Raw genomic sequence first — 24,005 nt, forward strand, 5'->3', positions numbered from 1 at the left:
AGAGAATCTGAGTTCGATTCCCAGCACCCACATGGCAAACAACAACCATCTTAACTCCAGTTCCAGGAGAATCTGATGCCCTCTCTGACTTCCTTGGGCGTTGCACAACACGGGGGCACTTACATACATGCAGGCAATATACTCTTACACATAAAACAAAAACTAATAAAACTATTCTGAGCTGGGTGTAGTGGTGCACATTGGTAATTCCAGCACTTGGCACATAGAGACAGAAAGAATCGGGAGTTCCAAATCAGCTTTAGGAGGTACACAGCAGGTTGGAAGCCAGCCTGGGCTACATGAGGCCTTGTTTAAATATGTATACGTGTGTGTGTGTGTGTGTGTGTGTGTGAATGTATTTTAACTTTTTAAAAAAATATTTTTTTATTTCTTATTTTTATTTTATGCGTATGAGTGTATTGTCTGCATGTATGCGAGTGCACCCGTGTCGTGCAATGCCATGGAGGTCAGAAGAGGGCTTCGGATTCCCCTGGAACTGGAGTTAAGGACGGTTCGGGTTGTAGCCATCATGTGGGTGCTGGGAATCAAACCCGAGTCCTCTGCAAGAGCAGTCAGTGCTCTTAACCACCGAACCATCTCTCCAGCCCCTATTTTAGCTTTTAAATTATTTTTTAAATGGGGAGGGGGTCTCAATATGTAGCTCAGGCTAGCCATTTGCCACTTTCTTGCCTCAGTTTCCTAGTCTCCTGAGTACTGAAATTACAGATTTTCACCATCCATCCAGTTTATTGTTTTTCTTCCCCCTCCCCCTCTCCCTCCCCTTCCCCCTCCCCATCCTCTCCCTCTCCTTCCTCTTTTCAGTACTGGACATTGAACCTGCAGTCTTGCATATGCTAAGCATATATTTGCATGCATGCCCATGCATACATACATACACGTGGAGATCAGAGGACAACCCTAGGAAGTTGGTTCTGTCCTTCCATCCTGTGGATCCTAGGGATTGAATTCAGTTTGTCAGGCTTCCCAGCAATCACCTTTATCTAATGCGCCACCTTGCCCTCCCCCAGTCCTAGTATCTCTCACACCTCAGAGTGACTCTAAAAGTACAATAAAAAGTTTAAAAAATAAGTTGCATATGCTGACACACATCTGTAATTCCAGCACTCAAAAGGCTGAGGTAGGAAGATGATGAGTTTGAGGACAGTCTGGGTTGCATAGAAGACCTTTTCTAAAAAAGAATAAGTGAGGGGCTGGAGAGGTGGCTCAGCTGTTAAGAGCACTGGTTGCTCTTGCAGAAGACACTGGTTCAATTCCCAGCACCCACACTACAGCTAACAACCATCCTTAACTCTAGTTCCAGGGAATCTGATGCCCTCTTCTGGTCTCCGAGGGCATTGCATACACAGATGCATTTACAAGCAGGCAAAACACTCATAACATAAAAATAAATAAATCCAAAAAATTCGTTAAAAAGTATGAATTATTTCTGGAATTTTCCATTTAAATTTTCAGACCATGGTTTACCACAAATAATTGAGGTTATAGAAAGTAATATCATGGCTCAAGGGGGTTCCTGTCTTCTGGGGTCAGCGGATTAGTGATTCAATTCTATCTGGCACAGGCTGGTTCCAGCTTTGTTCTGCCATTTCAGTATTTCCATTTCTCAACCTAAGCCTCAGCCTGGAGGCTCCCGTCATGTGTATAGGATAGCTGCCACAGCCCCAAGCACTCCAAGTAGAGAACACCAAGGAGAAGGAGGAGGAGGAAGGGAGGGGGGGGAAGGAGGAGGAGGAATTGCCGTGCCATAATGTGGTAGACACGTGACACGGTGAGAGAGAAAGAGGAAGGAAAGGAGATGAAGGAGGGAGGATGGAGGGAGGAGGAGGGGGAGGGGAGGGGAGGGGGAGGAGGAGGAGGAGGAAGGAGGAAAAATAACATATCTGTGTCTTTATTCAAAGCTGGGCCTTATTCGAGAACTTGTGCTTATCATTTACTATCCTGAAGAAAGTTCTAGATACAGGGAGCAGAGTTCTAACTAAGGTTTGTCTCTGGTTCTAGATCTTTCTTTCACGTGTGGGGATGGTGTACATCTGTGTCGGGGAGTGTGCGTGGCCAGAGGCAACCTCTCCCATAGATCCTCAGGCACCATCCACTTTTTTTTTTTTTTTGAGATACTAATTTCTTAAACCGGGTGTGGTGGCTCATGCCTTTAATCCCAGCACTCGGGAGGCAGAGGCAGGCAGATCTCTGTGAGTTCATTTCTTTCAGTATTCTTACCAAAATATATATATTTTTAAATTTATTATTTTTATTTTATGTGTATGAGTGTTATGCTTGCATGTAAGTGCACTCATGTCTTGTTAGCTCAGAGGACAGAAGAGGGCATTGGATCTCCTAGAACTAGAGTTACAGATGATTGTTAGCCTCCATGTGGGTGCTTGGATTCGAACCCAGATCTTCTGAAAGAACAGCCAGTGCTCTTAACTGCTGTGCCAGCTCTCTAGCCCCAGTTTTACGCATTTTAAAGGATTTGTGTGTTTTTATTTTATGTGTTTAAGTGTTTTGTCTGCATGTATGTAAATGTATCTGTGTTGTGCAGTGCCCATGGAGGCAAGAAGAGGGCATCAGATCCCCTGGAACTGGAGTTAAAGACAGTTGTTAGTCACCATGTGGGTGCTGGGAACTGAATCCAAGTCCTCTGCAAGAGCAGCCAGTGCTCTTCACCACTGAGGTATCTCTCCAGCCCCAACTGCTTTTTTTAACATGAGTGCTGGGGATCCAACTTAGGGTTTTTTTTTTTTTAATAATTTTTAAAATATTTTATTATTTTAATTTTATGTGTATGCGTGTATTGCCTGCTTGTTGGTAAGTGCACCAGTGTCATGCAAAGCCGGAGGAGGACAGAAGAGGCTGTCGGATCCCCTGGAACTGGAGTTACGGACACTTGTTAGCTGCCATATGGGTGCTGGGATTTGAACCTGGGTCTTCTGTAAGAACAGTGTTCTTAACCGCTGAACCATCTCTCCAGCCCCCTCAACCCAGGTTTTTAAGCTTGCACAACAAGCACTTTATTGACAGCCATCTCAGCAACTTCCTTTTATAGATTTTTCTCTTTTAATTTTTTTTTTTTTGAGACAGGGTCTCCCTGCCCTGTAGCCCCAGCTGTCCTGGAACTCACTATGTAGACCAGGCTGGCCTTGAACTTACAGAGATCCACCTGCCTCTGCCTCCCAAGTGCTGGGATTAAAGGCGTGCACCACCCCACGCCCAGCCCCTCTTTTAATTTTTGAGACTGGGTCTCACTCAATTGACCTCAAATCCATGGTGATCCTCCTGTCTCAGCCTCCCTTTCGCAGATGTTAACAGGCCTGAGCCACTACACCCAACTTTAGAAAATGGGGAAGTGGTTGTATATGTACATATGTGAAGGTCCATGTACCCATGTGTGCCCTGTGGAGACCCAAGGAAAACATAAGATGTCCTGCTCTGTCAACCTCCACCTTATTCTTGAGACACAGTCTCTCACTGAACCGGAAGCTGGGCTGGCCAGCAAGCCTCAGAAACCCTCCTATTTCCACCCTGCACAGCGCTAAGGCTACAGACCTGTGCAGCCACACCCGGCTTTTTACATGAGTGCTGGGGATTTGAACTCAGGTCCTCATGCTTGTGCAGCCAGTACTCTTACCTCCTGAACCATCTTCTCAGGCCCCTCTTTTTTTTAAAAAAAAAAAATCTCTTTGAGACAGGGTCTCCCTGTAGCCCCAGCTGGCCTGGAACTCACTATGTAGACCAGGCTGGCCTCAATCTCACAGAGATCCGCCTGCCTCTGCCTCTCGAGTGCTCGGATTAAAGGCATGTGCCACCATGCCCAGCTCCCTCATTTTTAAATATAAATTATTTGAGGCCCACAAGAGAATATTTGAATAGCATTTATATCATACATCTTAAATGAATATTTATAATCCATCACTGATTTCAGACACAGAATAGCAGAGCATCAGTGAAATTGCCGGCTTTCCTGATCTATCTACTCTGTGCCCAAGAGAGACACTGCCTGGAGGCCTCTTCTTTTTTCTGTAAATATTTTTATTTACTATTTTTACTTTTTATGTGTACAAGTGTATTGCCTACATGTATGTAAGTGCACCTGTGTCATGCAATGCCCACAGAGATCAGAAGATGGCATCAGATTCCCCTGGAACTGGAGTTATGGATGGTTGTTAACTGCCATGGGTGTCCTGGGATTTGAACCCAGATCCTCTGCAAGAGCAGCCAGTGCTCTTAATCCCTGAGCCATCTCTCCAGCCCCGGAGGCCTGTTCTGAGTCATTCCCTTTCTTGACTCCCTTCTATCTGTCTTTCTATCTCTCTGTCTCTCTGTGTGTGTCTCTATTTCTCTGTCTCTGCCTCTCTCTACCTACCTCCCAGTGCTGTGGATCAGACCTAGAGCCTTCCCTATGCTAGAACAGTGGTCTGTCATTGAACCCTACTCCCCGCCCCTCACTGGAGGATTCTAGGCAGCTGCTCTACCACTGAGCCACACCTCCAGCTCCTTACTGGCAGACTCTAGGCAGGCTCTCTTCTACCACAGAACCTTTCCTTCCTTCCTTCCTTCCTTCCTTCCTTCCTTCCTTCCTTCCTTCCTTTCTTTCTTCCTTCCTTCCTTCCTTTCTTTGTTTTTATTATATGCATGGTGTGTGTGTGTGTGTGTGTGTGTGCGCGCGCGCCAGGGTGTTCACATGGAGGTCAGAAGACAACTTTCAGCAGTTGGTTCTCTAGTCCACTGTGGGTTCCCAGGATCAAAGCCAGGTAGTCAACCTTGCATGGCAGGCACTTATACCTGTTGAGCTGTCTTGCTAACATACCTTGCCCATTTTTTTCTTTTTTGAGCCATGGTTTCACATAACCCCAGGCTGGCCCTGAACTCCTATGTAGCTGAGGATGAACTTGAACTTCTGGTCCTCCTACCTCTACCTCCCAAGGGCTGGGTATGTGGCACTGAGAACTGAACCCGGGGCCTTGAGCATGCTAGGCAAGCTCTATTAACTGAGTTACAGTTCCCATTCTTTTTACACTTTTTTTTGTGTGTGTGTGTGTGTGTGTGTGTGTGTGTGTGCGCACACAGGTACACTTGCCTGTGCATGAATATGTAGAGAGGGAAGGTCAACTTCAAGTGCCTTCCTCAGTCACTGTCCACCTTATTTATTTATTTATTTATTTATTTATTTATTTATTTATCTATCTATCTATCTATCTATTCTTTTGAGACAGGGTCTCCCTGTATCCCCAGCTGGCTTGGAACTTATTATGTAGACCAGGCTCCCCTTGAATTCACAGAGATCCACCTACCTGTGCCTCTGAAGTGCTGGGATTAAAGGCATGTGCCACCGTGCCCAGGCTCCACCTTATTTTTTAAAACATATTTTATATTATTTTTATTTTACATGTATGAGTGTATTGCCTGCATGTACGTTAGTGCACCCATGCCATGCAACACTCCCAGAGGTCAGAAGAGGGTGTCGGATCCCCTGGAACTGGAGTTATGGATGGTTGTTGGCTGCCATGTGGGTGCTGGGAATCCAACCCAAGTCCTCTGCAAGAGCAACCAGTGCTCTTAACTGCTAAGCCATCTTTTTTTACTTATTTTTATGTGTATGAATGTTTTGCCTGCATTTATACAAGTGCACGCATGCATACAAATGCCCTCAGAGGCCAGAAGAGGACATCAAATTCCCTAGAACCGGAGTTATGAACAGTTGTTAGTCACCATGTGAGTACTGGGAACCAAACCTGAGTCCTCTGCAAGAACAGCCAGTAGCCTTAACCACTGAGCCATCTCTCCAACCTCCTCCACCTTATTTTTTGAGACAGGGCCTCTCGCTGAACCCAGAGCTCACCAGTTGGCTAGATGGGTTGGACAGTGGTCTCCAGGGATCCTCCTGTGTCTGCCTCTCCCACCATACAGCACTGGGGTTACAGGGCGTGCCACCACACCTGACTTTTAACTCAAGCCTTTAAGCTTGTGCAATGAGAACTTTACCCACTAAGCCATCTCCCAAGCCCCTCCCCTTTTTTGGACACAGGGTCTCATGTAGGCCAGGCTGACCTCAAACTCACTATGTAGTCAGTGCTGGCCTTGAACTTCTTGCCCTCCTGCCTCAGCTTCCAAAATGCTGGGATTACAGGCGTATGCTGTGCTGCTATGATGGACCTTAGTACTTTCTAATAACAGCACAGGGTGCCTTCACACATGTACAGGGACTCCCTAGCCTTACTCATCATCTTAGCCGGGACTCACTCCTGGGAAAACAAATCCACTCCACTAATCACCTTTGTCCATTCAGGAGGGTGACACTCTCATGACCTCATCACCCCTTATAGATTCCACCTTTTAATATTGTTAGCATGACAAATTTCCACATGCGTTTCTGCGAAACCACAGCCAAGTGGGGGAATCTCTCGGGAGGAACATCATAGCAAGGGCTGTCATCCCAAAGTCATGTTTGATAGCTTAGGCAGGTGAAAATTCACTTTGATTGGAAGCAATAGAAAACCCACTCAAACTAGCTTAAGTGGCAAAAAAAAAAAAAGTGGGATGAACTGTAAGGGTAAAGGGTGTGTTACAGACTCTAACAGAAACATTTTGGCATTGACTTATAAAGTGAATGTATGCAGGATCTAGAATACAGAAATATGAGCCTGAGATATGTCAGAACTCTCACAACGTGCTCAAAGAATTGTCTTTTAGCCACCAGTGGTGGTGTATGCCTTTAAATCCCAGCACTCAGGAGGCAGGGGCAGGCCAGTCTCGGTAAAATCCAGGCCAGCCTGGTCTACACAGAGAGTAGCTCCAACTGACTGGAACTTGCTATGTAGACCAGGCTGGCCTTGAACTCACAGAGATCTGCCTGCCTCTGCCTCCTAAGTGCTGGGACTAAAGGCGTGTGCCACTACGTTCGGCAAATCTCCACTCTTTATAACCACCAAGCCACAGATATTTGGAAAATGGGTTATGACATCATCACAGGCTCAAAACCACAAGGTGATGGCAGTTGAACCACAGACATACGTTTGACCGATCCCCAGAGGCAGAGAGACTCAGCTCCTTGGCCGGGAGCCCCACCTCTGTGGACCTGACCTGGATGCAACCAGCCTCTGGACCTCTTACCTGTGACTGTTTACTGCATTCTAGTCATGTGCAGGGATGTGTTCTGTGACCTGTGACTGAGAGGCTGACAAAGCCCTTGGTGATCCTCAGCCATTCTTGTTTCTCCTTGCCCTCTCCCTTCCTCTCATCTCTCTCTCTCTCTCTCTCTCTCTCTCTCTCTCTCTCTCTCTCTCTCTCTCCTTTGTCTCTGTCTCTCACACGCTGGTGTGGAACACGGTCCTCTGAGCATAAAAGCCACTATCATCATTATCAAAGCATCTGTGGCTACTTTCAAGAGACTCTCAAGATTGGGCTTGCTGGGCCAGGGAAATGGTTCAGTGGGTAAAGGTGCTTGCCAAGCGTGATGACCTGAATTCCATCTCCAGGACTGACATGGTAGAAAGAGAGAATCAACTTGAATATATTGTCCTTTGACTTCCACCCACCTGTGCGCTCGTGCGCGCACACACACACACACACACACACACACACACACACACACACACTCACATGCTGAGGCCAAAGAAACTATTTATACAGACACAAATGAGTTCAATTCACAAATATTCTTCTCATTATTTTTTACAGACTGTCTGAAAAATCACAAGAATAAACATGTCCTGGTTTGCTTTCTGTTGCTGTGATAAAACACTGACCCAAAGCAACTTGGGGGAGGGAGGGTTTATTTGGTTTACACTTCCAGGACATGGTCCATCACTGAGGCAAGTCAGAGCAGACACTGGGGCAGAAACCACAGAGGAACGTGGCTGACTGGCTTGCTCAGCTAGCCTTCTTTCTTTTTTTTTTTTTTTCAGAGCTAAGGAATGAACCCAGGGCCTTGCACTTGCTAAGCGGCTAGGCAAGGGCTCTACCACTGAGCGAAATCCCCAACCCCTGCTTTCTTTTGTTTTTTTAATTATTTATTTATATTTTACATGTATGAGTGTTATGCCTGCATGTTTGTAAGTGCACCTGTGTTGTGCAATGCCTGTGGAGGCCAGAAGAGGGTGTTGGATCTCCTGGAACTGGAGTTGCAGACGGTTGCGAGTCATCATGTGAGTGCTGGGAACTGAACCCAGGTCCTCTGCAAGAGCAGCCAGTGCTCTTAACTGCTGAGCTCCTCAGCTAGCTTTCTTATATAGACCAGGCCCACTTGCCTAGGAAAGGTGCTGCCCACAGTGGGCTGGGCCCTCCTGTGTCAATTATTAATCAAGACAATACCCCACAGACCAATCTGATTGGAGGAAATTCTTCACACAAGGCTCCCTCTTTCCAGGTGTCTCTAGTTTGCGTCAAGTTGACAATAAAAACTAGCCAGGATAAAACATTTATCTGAGGCTTCACAAACAATAGAGGCCCAGATGCTGTGACCCTGGGCAGGTAGTTGGCTGATAAATATCTAAGCCACTGGGACAGGTTGCAGCAGGATCAGCTGTCACATATACTAATATCCCTGGCCTGTGTGCATTTCAGATCTGTGGTGAATAGGAGGTAGAGGTTGAAGACAATGGAGGCCTGCAGGCAGCCGAGGGTCTCCTGTGGGGGTAGGAAAGGCTCAGGGCTGCCCAGGGTCAGGGTTCCCAAGCACTACCCACCTCGGTCCCCTTCTGAAACTTACCTTCTGGGCCTCGTGGAGCTGATGCAGCCAGCGGAAGAGGCAGTGGCTCTGGGACCTAGGGTCTGCAGTGGGCTAAGTTTGGGTCTATGGGTAGAGGATGGGAGCTGTGAGACTGGGCTAGGGTACAGGGAAAGCCTGGGTGGGCATAGCCACCACATGGATGAACCAGGACTGTCATAGGTCTAGAATGGGGAGTGAATATTGCGCAGTGTAGGAAGAGGCTGTGAGGGTTTAAATCTGAAACACCTCCCCACCCAACTCTGGCAGACTCATGTTTGGATACTTGGTCCCCATCTGGTGGTGCTCTTTCTGGAGGCTATAGAACCTTTCTGAGCTGGGGCTTGGCTGGTGGATGTAGGTCTCGGGGAAGACATGAAGGTGACACCTGCCCCTGGTTCCTGCCTCTCTCTCTCTGCTTCCTCATTGGCTGTAATGTGAGCAGCCTGGCCCACACACTGCACTGTACTGCTGAGCAGGCCCCACCAGCCGTCCCCTCCATGGTGGATGGAACCCCTCTGCACCCGTCTGCCCAAACAAAGCTCTCCTTTTAAGTTGTTCCTATCAGGTACTGAGGTCACAGTGACATGAAAGTAACCCCCAGGGCAGAGTCAGTCCCATAATTCTCTAGGACCTTGTGTCGGGCTATCTCAGCCTGCAAGGCCACCAGACCTCCTTGAGCAGGGCAAGGACATAGACACAGGGTTCAAAGTCAATGGGAAGAGACCTAGAAAACTACCCAGGGACAGGTCAGCTGACAGAGGAGAGGCACAGCCTGGGCAGGCAGGGGACAGATGACAGGAAGTGGGATAGAAGGGCACCAAAGAGAAGGGGAGGGGCAATGAAGGAAGCAGGTAAGGGGCCAGGGAACAGGCTGGGTCCTCTGACTTACCTACAGCTGCCTCAGGTCCAGGCCCCGGGGGCAAGGCTCAAGCAGCACCTGGCAGTGATTGCTCTTCCTGGAGAGCAAAGGTATAGGTGAGCCCCTGCAAGAGAGGTGAAAGACCCTTCAGGAAAGGTGAAGGTTATCCCTCACAAGAGAAGTGAAGGTTAGCCCATGTAGAAGGGATAAAGGTTAGGCCATGGAGGAGGAGTAAAGTTTAGTCCCACTGTGTCCTTCTGGAAGACTCACCCTCAGCTCACCCCACCTATTCCTGGCTCCTGCACCTCTTTCCCCCAAGAGGAGGCCCCGGTCGTTGGGCAGCACTAGGCCGGCTCCCACTAGAAGTCTCCTGTTCACCCTCCTCTTCAGTCCTCAGGTGGGAGGTATGGAAAATGTCAGCTCCATCTGTGATCCCCAGACCCAGCCACCACTCCACTGCACCAAGTTAGCAGTGTAGGTAGGAGAGCAGAGCAAAGGTTTTCCCTGCTCCTGGAGGAACTCCAGGCAGGGGAAGCCCAGTGAGGAACAGGGACACTGACCCCCTGGGACCAAGGGTGTGGGTGTCTGGATGAGATGCCACCTCAGCTTTGCCTTCTGTTTCCTGCCCAAGTATGGAGAGGCTTTTTGGGTGCCCAGGAAGTGCTTCCTCTTTCTTTTTTCTTCTTCTTTTTTTTAATTTTTTTTTTTTTTTGAGACAGTGTCTCCCTGCCCTGTAGCCCCAGCTGGCCTGGAACTTGCTCTGTAGACCGAGGTGGTCTTGAACTCACAGAGATCTGTCTGCTTCTGCCTCCCAAGTGCTGGGATTAAAAGCACTTAATAAAAGATTTGTGCCTGGCATAAGAGATTTTTTTAGGCAAAAAAGAGAAGTCACAATATTGTATGTAACACATGTGCGTATATCATGTGGGATCCAGGAGAGGAGGGGGTGGAAGACATGAGGTGAGGGTCTACATTAGTGTGGTACTATTAGAAGATGCTTGCAGATATAATCACTAGTGCATGTGAGCAGGTTACTCAATACAACTGTGTAGACAGTAGGCAAATATTTTGGGGTCTGAGGGACAGAGTCTCACATAGCTCAGGCTAGCCTCAAGATCACTATGTAGCCAAGTATTACTTGAACTACCCTCATGCCTCTCCTAAGTGTGGGGATTTCACATACATGCTACCATGCCTACCTAGTAGACAAACATAAGTCTTTATTTGATTTTATTTGGGGAGGGGTTGAGACAGGGTCTCCTTGTAGCCCCAGCTGGCCTGGACCTCACTATGTAGACCAGGCTCGCCTTAAACTCACAGAGGTCTGCCTGCCTCTGCCTCCCAAGTGCTGGGACTCTATTTGAAACTATAAAGAGTCTTTATAGTGGTTTAGACGTGCATCAGTGTGTTAAAAGTCTAAATAGTGCCAGATGTGGTGGTACACACCTTTAATCCTAGCACTCAGAAGACAGAGACAGGTAGACCTCTGTGAGATCTAGGTCAGCCTGGTCTACATAGCAAATTCTAGGCCAACTTGGGCTACAGAAAGACTCTGTCTCAAAAAAGAAAAAAGTAAAAGTGGTAAATCACAATTTTGTAGATATCTTTTGGGTAAAATTCATCATGAATAGGATTCAGTTGGTGGAGTACTTGCCTAGCATGCATGAAGCCCTGAATTTGATCCCCAGTACTGCATAAAACCAGATGTGGTAGTGGTTGCTTGTAATCTGAGCATTTTGGGGGGTAGAGGCAAGTGGATTGGGAGTTCAAGATCACCCTCAGCTACATAGTGAGTTTGAGGCCAGCCCAGGCTACAAGAGACCCTGTCTTAAAAAAAAAAATTCATCATGAAATGTTGCCTTTTGAAAATGGAATGATGAAACCACTTCCCTGAGCATCACACATTACCTTTATGCTGGGTTGGGAAGACGGCAAAAAAGGTACAAAGGATTTTGTACCAATGTGTTTTTGGTGAAGCAAGATTGATTTGCTGCCTGGTGTGGTGACACACCCTTTAATTCCAGCACTTGGGAGGCAGAGGCAGGTGTATCTTTGTGAGTTCAAGGCCAGCCTGGTCTACATAGTGAGTTCCAGGTCAGCTGGGGCTACAGGGAGACCCTGTTTCAAAAAAAAAAGATTGATTTGCTGGAGCCCATAGTGCTGGTGCATGGCTTGTACTCCCAGGACTATGGGGTGGGAACAAGAGGATCAGGAGTTTAAGGTCATCAGGCTGCATAGCAAATTAGAGGTCATCCCAGGCTACAAGAGACCGTGTCTCAAAACCAGAAACAAATGACAACAGCAGAGTGCTGTCAATGCAGGAAACCACTAAGTAGATATCATCCTGAGAAATCCAATAAGCAGACAGCAGCAACCCAGGCTAGACCACAGAGCTCAAGGTGAGCAGGGCTGACTTTAGAGAGGTGCAGTTGTGTTCCCTTGCTCTCCAGGACATGACAGCAAAAGAAAACAAGTCCACATCAATACACACATGGTCCACATCACGAGGGTCTTTTCTTCATTATTTATTTGCATAATGTTTACAAAAAGTAGAAAAATAGACATTTTTTGGATCTGAGTTTGAGAATCCATACACATAAATAAATGCATAAATATCGATGGGTGGTAATAAGTTAAGGGCTTGGTGCATCCCCAGTGGAGGACTTCAGGAGTTGGCAGGAGGGACAGAGATCAGACACACTGGGCACCGCTGGCCACACATTTCAGGTCCCGGGTGAGCAGGCGGTAGAGGTTGAAAGTGACAGAGGCCTGCAGGCAGCCGGGGGTCTCCTGTGGGGACAGCACTGGCTCAGGGGCTGCCCGGGGTCGGGTTCCTAGGCGCTGCCCACCTCGGTCCCCTCCCCAGACTCATCTACCTCGGTCCCCTCCCCAGACTCACCTTCTTCTGGGCCTCCTGGAGCCGGTGCAGCCAGCGGGAGAGGCGGCGGCTCTGTGGCCTGGGGTCTGCAGTGGGTGGAGCCTGGGTCTGTGGGCAGAGGATGAGGGGCTGTGAGGATGGGCTGGGCTACAAGGGAAGCCCAGGGGAGGGGAGCCACCACCACCATGGATGAGCAGGGGACCCAGGACTCACGCAGGCCCGCAGCTGGGAGAGGATGTGGCGCAGTGTGTGAAGGGGCTGGTCCAGGAGGGTCTTCAGGGCTGGTTCTGCCACGCTCTCCAGAACCTTCAGAGTCAGAGCCAGCTCAGCCTGCAAGGCCTCCAGGCGCTCCTGCACCTGAGCCAGGAGATGGGAAAACATGTGAGAGGGAGAGATGGAGAGGTCAGAGGGGACAGGGTGGGACAGGAGAGGAAACAGGTGAGGGCATAGGGCAGGGGATAGGTGAGGACAGCAGGGAACAGGCAGAAGGTAGGCAGGGGACAGAGCAGAGGACAGGTGAGGTAGCACACAGGGGATAGGGAAGGAGATAGGTGAGGGGACAGGCAGGTGACAGGGCAGGGAATAGGTGAGGGGACAGGCAAGGGACAGGGCAGGGGATAGGTGAGGGGACAGGCAAGGGACAGGCAGAAGACAGGCAGGGGACAGGCAGGGACAAGCAGGGGAAAGGGCAGGAGACAGGTGAGGGGACAGGGCAGGAGACAGGTGGGGGACACAGCCCAGGTGCTCAGCGGTGGGCAGGCTGTGGATTGGCTGGTGAGAAACCCAGGACAAGAGGATGAGCAGATCCACATAGAACACAGGAGCAAACAGCTGAGAGCAGCTGTGCCCAGGTCCCCACTCACCTGCAGCTGCCCCAGGTCCCAGGCCCTGGGGAAGAGGCGGGAACCACACCTGACATCCTTCTCCACCAGCCAGTCTTCCTGGAGAGCAAGGGAACAGGTTAATCCACAGAGAACAGGTGAAGGTTAGAGCACTGCAGGGCAGTTGGAGTGAGGGGTCACAACAGGAAAAGGGGAGGGCACTCCTAGGAGGACAGAGGCTGCTCCACTGCAGTAAGAGCAGGAGATAGCCCATCACAGGAAGGGTTGAGGTTAGACCACTGCAGGAAGTGCTGAGGTTAGCCAACTGCAGCAAAGGTGGAGTCTGCTTTCACCCCAGGTGGCATGGTAACCCATAGAGTGAGGGGTGGAGGCTAGTCCACACAAGGAGGACTGAGGAGGACTCACAATGGCATCTTTGGCCGTCTTGAAGGCCTGCAGCTCTTGTGGGGACAGAGACTTGAACTGAGCCATGTGGCAGTCCTTTGCATCTGGTGGGACACCGGTAGTCATGGGGACAGGAACTGCCCAGGTCCTGGTCAGCACCGCAGCCAGCAGCATCAGGAATCCGCAGACCCCAGCCATGTCTGTGTCACAGAGGGACAGAGAGTAAGAACTGGAGCTGGGGGCTGTGGGGACCAGCCTGCCATGAGCCATGCTGGGCACTCACCTAGCTTCATGTTGGTCTCTGGCTTCTGTGAGGAGATGGAGACTCAGGTGTGGGCTGGAGGCTGTCCCCAGGGATCTGTCCTGCTTGGGGTCTCTGGCGTGGGCCTTCCTCTGGTCTGGGCTGGTGCTGTGTAGAGACTGTCTCTGGGTAGTCAGCTGAGGCTGTGAATGGAAGCCCAGCTCCATCCATGGCTGCTTTTAACCTGGACTGATGGGCAGCCCCAGCTGATGTAGGAAAAGTGAAAACAGTCTGGAGCTTGACACCAGCCACCAGGGGAGCCCAGGCTGGGGAAGCCCAGTGCAGGGCGGGGCTGACAGCAGGTGAGGCTCTGAACTGAAAGAGAAAGTGACGGGGACTTGGGTCACCTGGGCCAGGTGAGTCAGGAGAGTTCCCACAGGAAGCCCAGAGCAGGGCAGTGGCAGGGCAGGGGTGTGTGTGTGTGTGTGTGAGGGATTGGTGTGTATTGGATGAGATCCCTTCCTGTGGTGTGCAAAACACAGGGACCTGCATGATGCCCCAGGAAGGGAGTGGGCAGTCCTCCAAGAGGAGGTGCCACCCTGGGAACCTGGAGCTGCCCAGTGGGAGGTGGCAGGGTGTTGTCTACAAGCAGGGGAGGGTCAAGAGGAGAAGCCCAAGGGCTCACTCCCTGTGGAGAGGAGGGTAGGCCACAGAGCTCACCCCAAAGAACTATTTTATTTCATTTTATTTTTAATATTTTGTTTATTATTCTTATTTTATGGGCATCAGTATATTGCCTGCATGTTTGAAGTGCACCCATGCTGTGCAATGCCCAAGGAAGTCAGAATAGTTTCATTTTTCTTTGTGGCTGCATAAAATTCCATCCTGTGTCTGCCATGTTTTCATTTTCTGTTTGTCTGTGGATGGAGACCTGGGCTGCTTCCATTTCCTGGCTACTGTGACTAGAGCAGCAATGAACTCCAGTTCAAGGGGATTCAACACTCTCTTCTGACCTCTGCGGGCATTGCCTGACATGGGTGCACTTACATGCAGGCAATACACACTTACACATATAAAAAGATAAAAATAATAAAGCCAGCTAGGGCTCTGGGAAGAGAGAGAGAGAGAGAGAGAGAGAGAGAGAGAGAGAGAGAGAGATTCAATAGCTACCAATGTTCTTAACCACAGAGTCATCCCTCCAGCCCCTATTTTATTTTATTATTTTATTTTATTTTATTTTTTGTCTTTTTGAAGCAGGGTCTCCCTGTAGCCTCAGCTGTCCTGGAACTCACTATGTAGACCAGGCTGGCCTTGAACTCACAGAGATCCGCCTGCCTCTGCCTCCCAAGTGCTGGGACTACAGGCGTGCACCACCACGCCCGGCTTATTTTATTTTATTTTTGAGATAGGGTCTCCCTATGTATCACTGGTTGACCTAGAACTCACTACATAGACCAGACCTGCCTCAAACTCATGGAGATCCACCTGCCTCTGCCTCCTGATTGCCAGGATTAAAGGGTGCTCCACCACACCTGGCTCAGTTATTATTTTTTTTATTTTAAAAATATTTTATTTATTATTTTTATTTTATGTGTATACGTGTATTGCCTGCGTGTAGGTAAGTGCACCTGTGTTGTGCAATGCCCGTGGAGGACAGAAGCGACTGTTGGATCCCCTGGGACTGGAGTTATGGACAGTTGTTATCTGCCATGTGGGTACTGGGATTCGAACCTGGGTCTTCTGCAAGAACATCCAGTGTTCTTAACCACTAAGCCATCTCTCCAGGCCACCTCTTTGGGGTTTTGATGAGTCATCAGCTTTTAGTTGATGGCCTCTAGGCTCTTATCTGCTGGTGGCTTCCGGATCTATCTGCTGCCCAACCACTCTGCTCTCTGCCTGGCTGCTTCTCAGGTGCTGAGCAGCTCCCCCTTGGTGAAGGAAGACACCTTGGCAGGTGACAGCTTGAGAACATGGGGCCTTTCTCTTCTTACACTCTGCTGCCACCTAATTGACCACTGAGCCCAGACAGACATCTATGAGAACAGCCTGGAATCCACTCTGCTTCCAGTTGCCATGGTTTCTGCTTCCATTCCAGGCCTGACTCAGGTCTACACACTAAAGCCCCTCCTGCAGCTTATGCCCCATGCCTCCATCTGACAATCTTCCCAAAAGGCTGCCTTGCAGCCTCCCTGCTCATAACTCTGGACGACTCCTCTCCATCAATCCCTTACCAAGAATTCCAGACCCTCTGGACCTGGCCCAGCACCCTAGAGACTCCACCTGAAGCACATCTTTCCCCACACCCATCTCATACTTCCTTAGCGCCTTAGCTCTGCTCACATAGTTGTAGCTCAGGCCGTGTCTGTTTATTTGACCCCCACTCATCTGTCTAAGCCCATCCCAATGCCCCTTCTCTTAGAGCTGGGGGGGGAGAGAGAGAGAGAGAGAGAGAGAGAGAGAGAGAGAGAGAGAGAGAGAGAGAGAGAAAAGCTAGCACTGGGCATGTTAACACACACCTTAGACTCCGACACTCAGAAAGCAGAGGCAGGCAGATCTCTGACTTGGAAACCAGCCTGGTCTACATAGTGAGTTCTAGGCCAGCTGTGGCTACACAGCAAAACCCTGTCTTAAAAAAACAAAAACAAACAAAAGCATCATGGACAAAACAAACACTGCAAAGGAAAGATAATTTAATACCTGCAATAAATTAACACCCAGAGACAGGACAGCACACATACAGAAACTGCACAAATTTAAACAAAACCTATGTAAGTCACAGAATCCAAACAGCATCAGTGTTCTAAGGACGTTTATTCTTTCTATTCCAAGTCCCTCAGGGAACAGGGAGACTCAGTGCGGATTCGAGAGTCTCAGATCCACAGAATGTCAGAGCAGGCACTGGGGCTCACCTCTGAGGATTTGGGCCTCAGGGAAGATTCCTGGTGATCTGAGAAGCCAGATGTGGTCCAGGTACCAGAGCCTATCACCCTGTTTGCAGAGCAGCCTGGAGCAGCTCTGCCCAGCATTCCGGGAACACTGACAGCCCCTGGGAACTGGGTCTCTTCCTTGGGGAAAGTCTAGCACAGAGGAGCCTGGAGGGTCTGACCCAGGTCTGCAAGTGAGGCTGGCCAGCCTGAGGTTCTGTGTCAGCAGGCCCAGGAGGGTGAAGATGGCAGTGTCTTGGTGGCAGGGAGGCGAGTCCAGCTACCTTGGATGTAAGTGGAGGGGACCAAGTCAGGCTGGTTTACCCCAGAAACTTCTCAGGCTCTCAGATGCCTGAAGCCTTGGCACCCCTCTGCCCTACCGTGCCCTGTCACCCCAGCTATCTAACCTATGCTCTGCCTGTTGCACTAGTGGCTTTCTGATTTTTGTGTGGGCTCTTCGGGGGTGATGGGGACTTCTTGTCCTGCTATATCAGTTCTAGCCCCAGGTGGGACTCCAGGTAAATGAGGACACAGAATCTGGACCTCAGGTCCTGACCCACCCTGGCCTCCCAGCCCAGTCCCAGGCCAATATTTTGGACAATGCCCAGAGGACCCAGAGGTTTCTTCTGGAAGCAGGACAGAGCTGTGAGGTGGGCCGAGCTGCAAGACTGAGGGGACCTGGTCCATCACTCATGCAGGTCAAGGCCACAGTTCCAGGGTGCAGGACTATGAGGATCCACCCAAGTCAGAGCTCTGGGTACAGAGCATCCCTGCCCTGGTGCCAGGCCCTCACTGACTGCCTAGACTGTAGGGGGTTCCTGATGGTAATTCACCAACAGTCACAGGACCTGGGCAGGAGCTGAGGACCCGGGCAGGGGAGTCTTCAGCTTGGAGTTGGGCCCTAAGATATGAAAAGCACATGTGGGATGCCAGGACACCAGTCCTAGGACAGGGACTGAGTGTCAGAAGTGCTGAGATATGGGCTAGGGACAGAATGGTGGCGAGGTCAGAGCTGGCTCTCAGCATCTTGAAGCCCACCAGCAACCCTGGGTCCAGCAAGAGGTAGTGGGAGAGGTCGCAGTGACATCCTGGGTCAGCAGCCAGAATGGATGTCCATAGGACCCACAGCCTAGATGTCCACAGCAGCCTATCTCTGCTCTTGCAAGGGACCAGGACATCAGGGAGGCCCAAGTCAGGGCCCTAGCAGGCCAGCCATACATAGGGGGACTGAAGCTCAGGGTCCAGTGATGGTCCAGCAATGGTCAGACACATGGAGCAGAGACTGTGGATCCCAGTAGCCTCCATCTGTCTTATATCTCTTCTCACCTGCAGTGTGCTTTCTGCAGCTGAGCTTCTGTGGGGCCTGTTCTCCACTGTCTCCTGGGTGCTGTACACTTTAGGCCATGGTCTCCAGATAGTCCATAGTGGATTTTATGGGTCTGAATGAGAATTGGTTCACACCCAAGCTTCACCAGCTGGAATAATGGGTAATCGTCATCATTGGCTCCAGGCCCATGGGAGCCTTGCCAAGTTTGTGAGAACTTTACTCAGTAGTAACCTGTGCCAGGGATGGCATGTGCCCAGCCCTCAGATTCTAAATCTTTCCTCTTCTGTACATGTCTGTCTCTGTGTCATGTTGGACCTTCCTATCCTTTCCCATAATTATCATCAGCTCTTCTAGAGAATTCAGTGTCCACCAGGCCCTAAGTGCTTGATGCATACGGATCATTTTTAGTCATCTGCAACCCTATCACAGTGAGGTCCTACCATTAGCCTACCCTACAGGTAGAAAACCAGGGCCCCAAAGCATAAAGGAACTTTTCTAAAACACACAGATCTGAAGCTGCAAAAGTGAGACTTGAACCCACAAAGAGTCCAGCGCCTCAGCTTTTTCTGAGTGCCAGGGGTGTGGCTCAGTGGGGGAGCACCTGCCTAGAATCCCCCAATGAGGGGCTGGGGTGTGGCTCAGTGGGGGAGCACCTGCCTAGAATCCCCCAGTGAGGGGCTGGGGTGTGGCTCAGTGGTAGAGCACCTGCCTAGAATCCACCAGTGAGGGGCTGGGGGTGTGGGTTAGGGATGGAAGGCTTGTCTGGCATGTACAAATCCTGAGTTCCATCTGTAGCACAGAAAAAGACAAAGACAAAAAGCTTTTTGTAAAGCTGCTACAGCCCCAAACTTTTATTTCAGTCTGTCTCTGTTTTGCTGTCTCTTCTCTCTATACCTCCCACCTCACTTTTTGCCTCCTTGTCTATCCTGGTCTAACACTGGTTTATCACTGCATCCAGCTTTGCCTCTTTTTTTTTCCCTACAAGCATCCAAATGGATATTTCTGTATCTATTTTAATTTCTCCATTTTACTTTAAACATGAAATCTTTTACTTCTCTTTCATAAAATTGATAATGCATGGTCATTGGATAAAGCCTGATAAATACAGAGAAGTCTAAAGAATGGGAAAAGAAACTGACCTAGGCTATTCCCTCTTTCCTCTCGCCTGTCATCTCACCTGTGGGGGTTTCCCAGCATGCAGGAGTCTGGATTGTGTTATCTGGTAATCAACACTGGCTTGTAAATATTTCATCCATACAAAAGCGTACAACCTGGACAGTTAAAATCAGTCTTGGATCTCACCTCTAGGAGGTAAACCTATTTTTAAAAAATTATTTAGGGGAGCTATGGGAGGGGGCCAATGGGGAAGGGGGTATAAAAATGATTAACATGTTCTGTATGAAATACATAAAAATTCAATTAAAAATTTTTTTAAATGCTGGGCGTGGTGGCACAGGCCTTTAATCCCAGCATTCAGGAGGCAGAGGTGGGTGGATCTCTGTGAGTTCAAGGCCAGTCTGGTCTGCATAGTGAGTTCCAGGCCATTTGGGGCTACAGGGAGACTTTTTCAAAAAGACCAAAAAAAGTTTTTTAAATTATTTATTTATTTACTTATTTTGATAACTCATACACATATGAGTGCTTTGCTTCCATGTATGTAAGTAATGTAAGTGTACCCATGTTGGGCAATGCTCATGGAAGCCAGGAGAGGGCATCAGATCCCCTGAAACTGGAGTTACAGATGGTTGTTCACTGCCATGTGGGTGCTGGGAACCAAACCCAGGTCCTCTGCAAGAGCAGCCAGTGCTCTTTAACCACTGAGCCATCTCTGTAACCCCAGGTAAATCTACTCTTGACAATTTGTCACTATTTCTTCTTTCTCTTTCTGTGAGCAATCTCCTCCATAGTAGAGCCCTGCTGTAGTTTTCTGGCCTGCCTTTTATGTCTTCTCATTACCTCTGATTTGCGTTCTCCCACATCTTTAATTATAGGGCATCATTTAGGGCCCAGTAGGAAACAGATGGCCTGATCAATTTAGGATAATTTAAGATGAGTTTGATAATGAGAACATTTCCCAAAGGATTGTTGATTAGCGGAAGGAAGTGTTAGAGGCAAGATAGAAGCCTGGGGGCCAGCACAGGACAGGGGAGGTCAGTCCTGGGTCTACCAGAAGGGGATGAGGAGGGTGCAAATGCCCAAGTTGGGTAAGAAGAGTTGGGAGGTGAAGGAAGGGATGGGCCTGTGTCTGGGTGGCCCTGTGGGGAGCCTTTCCCCCTTTCTCCCTGGTCCTACTTCTCAGCTGTACCCAGTGGAAGCTGAAGTCTAGTCTCTGGTGGCCCCGAGCCGGTGGAGAAGTGCAGAGAGGCAGGGGAACACAGCTACACATCTGGCTCTTCTAGCTTCCACTCCAACAGGTTTATTTAGTAACTAGTGCCACCGTTGTTGCATCGATGATGTCCATGGTATTTTCCTGAAAGTCAGCTCCTCATGGTGAGTGGGGGGTGAGGGGGTGGGGGGTGAGGGTGAGGTTTCCACAGCTCCTCACTTGTTGTGGGGGTTTCCACTCTCTTCAGTGTCTTTCTGAGTCAAGTTTTTGTTTGTTTTTTCGAGGCAGGGTCTCACTGTGTAGCTCTGGCTGGAACTTGCTCTTTAGATCACACTGACCTCCATCTCTTAGAGATCCTCTTGCCTTTGCCTCACAAGTACTGAGGTTAAAGGTGTGTCCTATCATACCTGGCTTTCTATTTTGAGATAGGGTCTCAGGTAGCCCAGGTTGGTCCCAAATTTGCTATGTAGGTAAGGATAACCTTGAACACTGTATCTTCCTGCCTCTACCTTCCCAATTCTAGAATGATAGGTGTGCACTCTAGTTTATGAATACCTGGGGATGCACCCAGGACATCCTGTACACGAGGCAGAGACTACCAACTGTCACATTCCCAGTCCTGTTCTCAAGGTTTTAAATTTTCTTTTTTTTTTTCCTTTCATAGACTACACTTTAAAAACTGTCATAGGAGCTGGAGAGATGGCTCAGTGGTTAAGAACACTGGCTACTCTTGCAGAGGACCTGGTTTTGATTCCCAGCACCTACATGGCAGCCAATCACTGTCCAGTTCCAGAGGATCCAACATCCTCTTCTGACCTCTGCAGGTATTACACAAAATTGGTGCATTTACATACCTGCAGGTAATATACTCATAAAATAAAAATAATAAAATATACATATATATATATTTCTAAAAAGAATAGAGTCAAGCACAGACAGAGATGGAAAGAAAGACAATTTAATGGCCAAGGAGGCTGAGAGAGAATGGGAAATATGAGGTTGATGGGTCTGAGACAGGCTTTGTGTTGGCTGGTCCCTGCTATCCTGGAATCATCAAAGAGAAGAGAAAGTAGGGGCTAGTCCATTCCTAGAGTGCAGAAGTAAAGCCACGTCAGAAGACAGATATGCACAAAGACAAGCCAGACACTTTGCACAGAACAGACAGCTGGGGCCCAGCCATTCCTGGCACAGGTCCACTGGGTACCAAAGTCCAGCCATACAGATAGCTGGCTTTCCACATGGCCTCAGGCCAGCAGTGACGTTAGGAAAAAGCTGCATAGTCTGGGGAAGCCAGATTGCAAACTGTTTCTTATTCAGGTCCATAAAAGCCACCATGGACTGTCCAGGGACCATGGTCCAGGGTAGGCAGCACTCTACCCATCCCCCAGGGGACAGTGGAGAACAGAACCCACAGCAACTTCAGCTGCAGAGGGCACATTGCAGATGAGGAGGATAATGCAGGGCAGATGGAGGCCGCTGTGGTCCAAACAGTCTCGGCCCCATGATCTCGGCCCCAATGATCCATTGCTGGATCATTGCAGACCCTGAGCCCCAGTCCCCCTGTGAGTGTCCCCAAGTGCTAATGGCTGTTCTGCTGGGGCCCTGATGTCCTGTTCCCTTGCAGGAACAGATGTGGGGTTGAGTGGCCCAGTGGCATAGGACTATGGGTCCTGAGGACATCTAGCATGGCAGCTAATCCTACTAGGCTGACACCCAGACACCTTGACCTTTTCCGCTACTGCTCACTGTACCCCAGAGTGTTGAGAGACAGCTATCTGAGTGGCACCCTGACTCTGTCACCCTTCTATCCCCAGCTGGGATCCCAGAACTGACACTCCATCCCTGCCCTGGGCCAGGTGTCCTGGTGTCCTGCAGGCACTTTTCATATCTCCGAATCCAGAACTCCAAGCAGGAGACAACCCCTGCTCTGGTCCCCAGGTCCTGCCCAGGCCCTGTGACTGTTGGTGGGTCACCCACAGAAACCCTCCATGGTCCAGACAGTTAATGAGGCCCCGGCAGCAGGGCAGGAGCACTCTGTACCCAGCTCTCTGACTTGCCTGGGTCCCTACCATCCCATACCCTGAACTGCTGACAGCCAGGGAACGCTATATTTCTGTCTGTGTGAGTGACAGACCTGGATCCCCTAGGTCTTGAACCCTGCCTGGAGTGGCACCTCTTTCCCACTTCCTGCACAAACCTCTGGGGACTCAGTTCCGGCCCTCTGGGCATCCTCCCAAATCCTGGCCTGGGACTGGCCTGGGAAGCTTAGTGTCTGTGTCCATATTTACATAGAGTGCAGCTGATGGAGCCAGGACACTCAAGGAAGTCCCATACCCCTGAAGAGGGCACAGAAAAATCAGAGAGCTGTGAGTTCAGCAGACAGAGGTAGCAGGGGGTCCGGACCTGGCATGGTGGGACAGAGGGAAGGAGGCTGCTTGGGCACCTGTGCAGTTTCTGGGGGTAAACCAGCCTGATTTGGTCCTCTCCACTTACATCCCAGGTTGCTGGACTCACCTCCCTGCCAGGGCACTGCCATCTTCACCCTCTTGGGCCTGCTGACCCAGGACCTCAGGATGGCCAGCCTCACTTGCAGTCCTAGGTCTGACCCTCCAGGCTCCTCTGTGCTAGGCTTTCCCCAAGGAAGAGACCCAGTTCCCAGGGGCTGTCAGTGTTCCCTGGAATGCTGGGCAGAGCTGCTGCAGGCTGCCTTGCAAACAGGTAGATGGGCTCTGGTACCTGAACCACATCTGGCTTCTCAGATCACCAGGAATCTTCCCTGAGCCCCAAATCCCCTGAGGTGAACCCTGATGCCTGCTCTGACATTCTGTGGATCTGAGACTCTCGAATCCCCACCGAGCCTCACTGCGGGACTTGGAATAGAAAGAATAAACGTCCTTAGAATACTGATGCTGTTTGATTCTGTGACTTACATAGGTTTTGTTTAAATTTGTGCAGTTTCTGTGTGTGCTGTCCTGTCTCTGGGTGTTAATTTATTGCAGGTATTAAATTATTTTTACTTTGTAGTGTTTATTTTGTCCACAATGCTTTTGTTTGTTGAGATACAAATGGCGCTGTGTAACCCTGCCTGGCCTAGAATTCTCACTGCAAGTTTAAGGCCAGCCTGGGCTACATTGTGAATTCCATGCCAGTTTGGGTTACATGAGACCTCATCTTAAAAAAGAAGCAAAACAGACTGGAGAAATGGCTCAGCGGTTAAGAGCACTGGCTGGTCTTGCAGAGGACACAGGTTCAATTCCCAGCACCCACATGGCAGCTAATAACCGTCCATAACTCCAGTTCCAGAGGATCCAACACTCTCTTCTGACCTTTGTGGGCATTGCATGACATGGGTACATTTACATACATGTAGGCAATACACTCATACACATACAATAAAAAATAAATATATTTTTTAATAAAGAGGAAAAACAAGATCTAGCCATGAACCACTCATAAACATTCAGCTTAAAAGAAAATATAGAGTATATCTCTTTGAGAT

The 24,005-nt window shown here is 49.4% G+C and overlaps 2 protein-coding genes across 2 annotated transcripts in view; one reads left to right on the forward strand and one right to left on the reverse strand.

Annotated features, from left to right (window-relative positions):
* Nucleotides 1-12,275: 12,275 nt before the first annotated feature.
* On the reverse strand, nt 12,276-22,009 carry Ifnl3 (interferon lambda 3). The gene is made up of 7 exons (XM_017803384.1): nt 21,943-22,009; nt 14,580-14,609; nt 13,710-13,861; nt 13,326-13,403; nt 12,676-12,819; nt 12,484-12,570; nt 12,276-12,374 (listed from the first exon to the last, which is right to left on the reverse strand). The coding sequence occupies exons 1-7, from the start codon at nt 22,007-22,009 to the stop codon at nt 12,276-12,278; spliced, it is 657 nt and encodes a 218-aa protein (XP_017658873.1).
* LOC103750790 (interferon lambda-2-like) overlaps nt 22,008-24,005 on the forward strand; it is a 9,863-nt gene continuing 7,865 nt past the window's right edge. The window contains exon 1 of the mRNA XM_017803385.1: nt 22,008-22,068. Within this exon, the coding sequence (XP_017658874.1) occupies nt 22,008-22,068 (61 nt within the window). The remainder of the gene's footprint in view (nt 22,069-24,005) is intronic.

Source organism: Nannospalax galili, unplaced genomic scaffold (genome assembly GCF_000622305.1).
Source record: "Nannospalax galili isolate Female #2095 unplaced genomic scaffold, S.galili_v1.0 scaffold886, whole genome shotgun sequence".
In the NCBI taxonomy this organism is placed as follows: Eukaryota; Metazoa; Chordata; class Mammalia; order Rodentia; family Spalacidae; genus Nannospalax; species Nannospalax galili.